The sequence below is a fragment of the Conger conger genome, chromosome 18 (assembly GCF_963514075.1).
Source record: "Conger conger chromosome 18, fConCon1.1, whole genome shotgun sequence".
NCBI lineage: Eukaryota > Metazoa > Chordata > Actinopteri > Anguilliformes > Congridae > Conger > Conger conger.
The window spans coordinates 10,012,501-10,020,000 of record NC_083777.1 but is presented as its reverse complement, the minus strand read 5'-3'; the positions used below and the strand labels follow the sequence as shown (position 1 = coordinate 10,020,000).

Below are 7,500 nucleotides of genomic sequence, written 5' to 3'. Positions count from 1 at the left end.
CTGGAAAATTGGCTCAAAGACGGGTACTGCTGTGAACAAGGCCTGGTCGCTCAGCTGGACGACCCGGGGTTTATCTACACAAAAAGTACCTGAAAAGGAATGAAAGGGACCGAAAGAAAAGAATGGTTTCGAGCAGTCACTGAAACCAATAACTCGGGGAAACTTCCTCGGGGTAGTCACTTTTTCCCCTGGGTTTTGAAAGGCGGTGTTTTTAAACTCCTCTCAGGGCCGTGGATGTGTCCACAGGCCAGAGGGGCTCCACCGCCGTCTCCTTTTGGTGATGAAATGGAGGAAGCTGGGCGATACAGACTGAAACCACTTCCTTTCTGCTTGTTTGAATGAGAGTGTGAGTTGGCGGGAGAGGGGGGGGGGTTATCAGTTCAGCATTCAGCCTGTCTTTGGTTGGGGGTGTAGGTTTTTGGGGCTTTTTTTGGGGGCTTGGGTTTGGGGTTTTGGCACTCCCCAGTGTGAGGCGGTGGCGTTCCCCTCAGACGTACAGAGAGGGGGCGGCAGGAGGAGGCTGAGGGGCCCTGTGGGTCGAGTGAAGCTGAGGAAGACCGCTATCCGAGCGGGAGGAAGCGCTATCCGAGCTGGCAGAGGTGCGGATCCCTCCACAACCCTGTCAGCACCTTCACCCCCCCCCCTGGGGTGCTGCAGAAGCCGGCCCAGGGGATTATGGGAAAGAAATAACACCCCGCTTCCCCGTATAGCCTGGCAACCCGCTTAACTCTCCGTTTTCCTGGCGCTAGCTGACAAACACTGGCTTTGCGGCCGTCTCGATCCCCATTTCTGCCTACAAGGCGAAATGAGCTGAGCATCATTACAGAAGGCCGCCGAATGCTTTCACAAGATATGGACTTTTCGCAGAACTTTAGTTTCCAAAATACGTTTACCAAATGTGCCACGGTAGCCGTGCCAGGCTTCTGACACTCTTTTACCGTCCGAGAGCGTGAAATCTGTTTCCCCCCCCATGTAAAGTGTTTGTGTGAAAGAGCATTAGCCTCTCCATGTGTTTGCTGCAGTAGCGTTGTTGGAGGTCCGTGTTGACAGACAGACCACCTTGTACCTCTTCTTGCTGCACTAACCATGCTAACTGTGCTAAGCACGCTAACCGTGCTAACTGCGCTAATCGTGCTAACCATGCTAACTGCGCTAATCGTGCTAACCATCCTAACCATGCTAACTGTGCTCGACCCGCAGGTGCTGAGCCGAATCCGGACGGAGGGCGACCCCCTGGACTGCCGCTTCAGCCTGGCCCAGCCCTACCAGATCCTGACGGTGGAGCTGGGGGCGGGGGAGAGCTCGGCGGACAGCTGCGTGTACGAGTGCGCCCGGGGGCGGCCCCAGCGCCTGTCCGTCACCAGCGTGCCCCTGTCCTCGCGCCCCGCGGCCTGCTGCCGCGACCCCTGGGAGAGCCGGCTCCTCCTGGGCCTGCGCGACTCGTCCCTGCTGCTGTACGACCCCCAGCGCGGGGTCACCCTCCTGGCCCAGGTGCCCATGCTGCCCTCCTGCCTGGCCTGGCACCCGGCCGGGGGCCTGCTGCTGGTGGGCGACGGGCAGGGGGAGCTCCAGTGCTTCGACGCGGGGCTGTCTCCTCTCCGAATGCAGCTGCTGGCGGAGGACCCGGCCCCCGGCCCCACCCTGCAGCTGTCCCGCCACCTGCGGGCCCCGGGGGGCCTGGCGGGGCTGCAGTGGGCCGCCCCACCGCCCGGCGCCGAGGGGTCCGAGGTGAGCGACCTGCTGTTCCTCCACTACCACGGTGGGCCTGTCGGAGCGCTCCGCTTCAGGCTGGGTGAGTGTGCGACCTTTCACCTCTGACCTTAATGCAAGACGCACAAGGCTGACGGCTGTTTCTGGAATGTTCTGCCCCCCCCTCCCTTTCTTTTTTTTTTTTGGACCTGCTGACAGTTATCTATCTATACATCCATTCCACACTCTGTATAGGACAAGTGAATCACTAAACAACATTTAAAGACGGCGTACACTACTTTCTCTCATGTAGAAAATATTAGCTTGTTTGCTTCTCAAGTGTTTTACCCCGTTGGAAATCTTAAAATTAGTAAAAGCCTCATGTCATGACCAATAGAAATGAGACTTTATCTCCAAATGTAAGACTAAACTACATAGACTGACTTATTTTCTTTTAGCTTTTGCAGTGTAGACCTCGTCTCCTAAACTGAGTGAAGTAATTTATTATTGTGAGCCAGAGATATGAAAATTCACGGACAGCTGCACTTACTTTCTATTTTACAAATTAGCCTTGAATTTAATGCAACGTGAACCCAGTCTAAGAGTTCCCACTTGCTCTAACGCTCTCCCGTCGCTGCCAAACCGTCTCCACTTGAAGGGGGCGCTGTTTCCCCATCCGACAGCACGCTGCAGCCGTCCGCAGGAGAGAAGTGTGTCTCTCTGATGGCGGTGTGTAACTCTGAGGTGTCTCATTACATGCTAGCACTTAAGCGGAAGTTTCTTGAGGAAAATGGCCGACTCAGCCCTGCCCTACCCAGCCCCTACCCCGTCACCGTGCACTCTCTCACAGTCAGCTAATCCCAGCAGCCAGGCTCAGACTAACAGCGCTGGGCTACAGGATGCAACCTGCACTCTTGGCAGCTTTTGATTCATTCCCACCGCTTTCAAATCTGGTAATTGGACCTCTCAAAAACGACACCATTACAAGATTTTAAAAATAATAATATTTCTATTTATTGGAGTTCTGTTTAATTTGCCAGTTCAGACCCCAATGTAGTTAGAAGGGAAAGTTACTCTTGCAGAGGTCAATCAATATAAAATTTTCCCAGGGCAAAAACCAACCCCAGGTGCAATGTGGGGATATATATTTTTTCCGATAAATCGTTTATAGTAACTTCATGTCCTCCGGGACTCAGATAAAGTTTGCCAGTCAGACCTTTGAAACCGGCTGTGTTTAATTGTGACTTTGGCAGAGGACCTGACACTGCCTCTGAATTCGTACGGGGAGTCGGTTGGCTGGCGGGGGGGAGGGAGCGGGGTTGGGTGGGTGAGCTAACAATGCTCCCATCTTCCACTGATCGCACGCCAAGGTTTTGATTAAGAAACCAAACAGGAATCTTTTCAGCAGATAGCGCACAGAAACACACGCTTTGCCGTTTTGTTTGTTTGCTTTTTTCCCCCCTTCTTTATTGACTCGGTTCGTTTGGACTGTCGTACGATAGAGCAAGCCGGCAGCACAGAGACTGAAAGGGCTGGCCTGCCTCCAGCTTTCTCGAGGAAGCGCTTTTTATTTTTACATTTTTTGTTTTGCCTCGCGGAGTTATCTCATCTTGGCACTCGTTGGACGGAGCCTGAGAGGCACTGGCTTGCACAGTGAATGGAGAAGGGCGCTAGGTGCCAGGTATGGATCTAAAAGAGACTGATTTGTACACAAACACACAAAAATATGAAAAAGAATAAAGACTTATTATTGTGCCAGTTATTCATTTATTTATTTATTTTGCCAGTGGTTTAGTTTTTCTTCCCCTTACCCGCTGCTTTGCTTCTGCTGTGAGCAGTTTTCCCTCCGATTTTACTTGAGCTGTGGTTTCCTGCCTTTTTTTGCAGCTGTATGTCATATATTTCAGGGAACAGCAGATCATTTCGGTTGTGCTGTAGTCTGATATACTTTCCGAGATTTTTGGAGTCTTGAAAAAGCACGTCCCTTGATACCTGGGTGGCAGGGCCCCAGTGTGTCTGTTAAATGTTCAATGATATACTTAATAAAAGTAGTAGTATTGGAGTGTAATCGTCATGTGTACCTGATGTTTGTGTAAATATTTGTTGTTTTTGTTTTTGTTTTTGTCAGTGTGCCTATGTGCCGGGCGGGTGTATGTTTTTGTCAGTGTGCCTATGTGCCGGGCGGGTGTATGTTTTTGTCAGTGTGCCTATGTGCCGGGCGGGTGTATGTTTTTGTCAGTGTTATGTGCTAATCCCCCCCGCTGTACTCTGTCTCTTACGGGATTTGGCTGAGAGCAGACGCTGACGAAAGCCTCTGATTTTTTCCGCCCTGAAATGTGGATCGCAGCTGATGGCAGGCTGACATTAGCAGGCTCTTTGGGGATTTAGGGGACCTGGCTGCTAATTGCCAGCTTGTAATTTTAATTGGGTGGCCTACCCCACTCCCCCAACCCCCGTACCCCCACCCCCACCCTTAAATCAATTAGACAATAAGGTGGCTGTCACCTCGCTGTCGAGAGCGGGCCGCCCCCGCTCGGCCCCCCGGGGGGGGTCAGATGTCCAGATGGAGGCGGACTGAAGTTTAGCATCAGCAGGTCTCGCCACAAAAACATGAAAGGGAGCGGCTTCCCCGGGACGGAGTCTGTAGTGTGCGCCGGTCAAGCGAGGTGTTTTTCTACAAAGGGAGCTGTGTGTGCGTGTGTGTGTGTGATCTGTGTACTGTATTAAAGCTGTTTTATTGTTTCCTGTGTTTTCCGTTAGCTCGTCAGCCGTAGTCCCGGTGGTGGAATGGGCAAGGTTAAGTGGCCCTGTGTTGTGTTGTTGTGCAGAGGGTGATGTGGCCGTGTGGTCGATTGTGTTGTTGTGGCCCTGTGGTAGATTGTGTTGTTGTGCAGTGGGTGTTGTGGCCCTGTAGTAGATTGTGTCGTTGTGCAGAGGGTGTTGTGGCCCTGTAGTAGATTGTGTTGTTGTTCAGAGGGTGTTGTGGCCCTGTGGTAGATTGTGTTGTTGTGCAGAGGGTGTTGTGGCCGTGTGGTAGATTGTGTTGTTGTTCAGAGGGTGTTGTGGCTGTGTGCTAGATTGTGTTGTTGTTCAGAGGGTGTTGTGGCCGTGTGGTAGATTGTGTTGTTGTTCAGAGGGTGTTGTGGCCGTGTGCTAGATTGTGTTGTTGTTCAGAGGGTGTTGTGGCCCTGTGGTAGATTGTGTTGTTGTTCAAAGGGTGTTGTGGCCCTGTGGTAGATTGTGTCGTTGTTCAGAGGGTGTTGTGGCCCTGTGGTAGATTGTGTTGTTGTGCAGAGGGTGTTGTGGCCGTGTGGTAGATTGTGTTGTTGTTCAGAGGGTGTTGTGGCTGTGTGGTAGATTGTGTTGTTGTTCAGAGGGTGTTGTGGCCCTGTGGTAGATTGTGTTGTTGTGCAGAGGGTGATGTAGCCCTGTAGTAGATTGTGTTGTTGTTCAGAGGGTGTTGTGGCCGTGTGGTAGATTGTGTTGTTGTTCAGAGGGTGTTGTGGCCATGTGGTAGATTGTGTTGTTGTGCAGAGGGTGTTGTGGCCCTGTGGTAGATTGTGTTATTGTTCAGAGGGTGTTGTGGCCGTGTGGTAGATTGTGTTGTTGTTCAGAGGGTGATTCAATACGGCCGGACTTGTGGAGTCGCTGAATAATTAACTGCACTCTTTTATCTGAGTGCACTGGTGGCAGCGGTGTTGGCTGCCTCAGGTGATTACCACACATTGTGATCACAGCCTCTGGTCTGCAAAGTCATGGAAACGCACACACACCCCCACACATGCACGCCCACGCACACACACACACACACGCTATGCTGTACAGAGTACCACTGCCTGCATCAAACACAGGCTCTGAGGGCACTGCATATGCACTATAGCATCAGAACCACATTAATAACCTTTACACATAAATCAAGTTTGTTATTGCGTCATTTTTGCTCAAACTTTGGGTGATTGTTCTTTTATATTCCATGAAGAACATGCAAATTAGCCTCATTGGATTTGTCGTCCTGGAGATATCAATTGACCCTTAAGAAGACTCACTCGCTACTGTAAATTGGGGTTTGTGTCGATTTTGGAGCCTCATATCCTCATTAAAACAGGGGAAAATACCTGATGACGTGTACTCTTACGCAATTTTGTGTCTACTTTCTGATTATGAAAAAGTTATGGTCATTCAGAAATGCTAAATCGTGCCGCTTATCTTTTTTATCTCCCATTTCTGATGGCTTACTACATCAGCACCACTTGGTGTATGACTTCCAAACTAAGACAAGTACATATTCTGGTTAGGAACAGCCACAAGGAAAATGAAGTAAAGTAGAGCATTTATTCAAAAGTTATACAATGCCAAAAATTGTTGCATATTCAACCAAGTAGTTGGTAAGGAGATGAGTTTCAGTAAAGGTTTTCTTTGAACTCAACTTTGTCATTGTATTGTGGCTATTTTTAACCAGGAAGTAGACATAAAATCATGTAAGAGTACACGTCTTTGGGTATTTTTTCCTGTTTTAATGCTAGGCTTCAAAACCCCAATTTCCACTCGTGAGTGAACTAAAGCGATCGTAAAAGCAATGGTAAACATGGTGATGCATGGCTATTTATAATGTTTTTCAGAAAAAAAGAAACAACCGCATGTAGCGTTGACTCCGGCAGCCGGCCGCAGGTGAGGTGCACTGTGGTTAGACTTTAACCTGAGCTGGTCCTCCAGGGGCCCTGAGCGGGGGCCAGCTGGGCCCGGGGGAGCTGCTGCAGGACCGGCTGCGCTGCGGCCAGGCCGAGGAGGCCCTGGGGCTGCTGGGGGCCATGGACTGGAGCATCATGGGAGCCGAGTGCTACAGGGCGCTGGCCGCCATCGCTGACCACCTGCTGCGGCAGGAGCTGGTCGAGGAGCGAGAAGGTGGGGCAGCCTCTCTGCGTTCATTTCCTTAAAATCGTTTGTCATCTTATCTTTCATTTACTTTAGTCTTGATTTAAACCTTTGAATCTGGTCCACCTTTCACTGTGATTGTTGCTACAACCCCTAGCATTTCATTTACGGTTTATGTGACGGGACGTGTAACACTTGGACATTACATTACATTAACGCCATTTGCCAGACACTCTCATCCAGAGTGACGTACAGCTGATTAGACTAAGCGGGAGACAATCCTCCCCTGGAGCAATGCAGGATTAAGGGCCCTGCTCAAGGGCCCAGCGGCTGTGTGGATCTTAGGTGGCTACACCGGGGATCGAACCACCGACCTTGCGGGTCCCACTACGCTACAGGCCGCCCCTTGGAACTGTTACACTGATGACGGTGACGTTGCCATGACACTGACGTCTTGCTGTTTGCTCTGCTCCTTACTGTAATCTTTATGTGTGAAGTTTTGTAAATCACGCTGAAAAAGGGAATCCTCTAAATGCCAAAGTGATGTCTCATTAGTTTCATCTGTCAATACTCTCTTACTGCGCTTACTGCAGTCGTGATTGGATACTAGCCAACAAAAACATTGGACGTGTTTTAAGTTCATAAGCAATTGTCTGCTGTGTGTTTTATGGGCTGGTTCATTTCAGCGACATGATTGTTTAGCTGACTGATGTGTGAGTAGCAGGTCTGTATGGTTTACAGTGCAGTGGCAGGGCCGTTGGTTTTCCCAGCATCCTCTTGTGTGAGTACAGCTGTAGTGTGTTCCGTAGTGCTCTCCTCGACAGTTGGATTTCAGTTTGGGTTGAGCCTGTTGGGTCTGTTTAATGTAATCTAAGTCTTTACTGTCTGCCTTGAAAATGTTTTGTTTTATTGCCAACGTCACCTCTAAGAACATACTCA

General features: G+C 50.2%; 1 protein-coding gene across 3 annotated transcripts in view; it reads left to right on the top strand.

Moving 5' to 3' along the window:
• The window catches only part of wdpcp (WD repeat containing planar cell polarity effector), a 66,687-nt gene that overhangs the window by 43,132 nt on the left and 16,055 nt on the right, over nucleotides 1–7,500 (top strand). For all 3 annotated transcript variants that reach the window (XM_061228214.1, XM_061228212.1, XM_061228213.1), the window contains 2 exons: nucleotides 1,201–1,792; nucleotides 6,403–6,591. In XM_061228214.1, coding sequence (XP_061084198.1) covers nucleotides 1,201–1,792; nucleotides 6,403–6,591 — 781 coding nt within the window. The remainder of the gene's footprint in view (nucleotides 1–1,200; nucleotides 1,793–6,402; nucleotides 6,592–7,500) is intronic.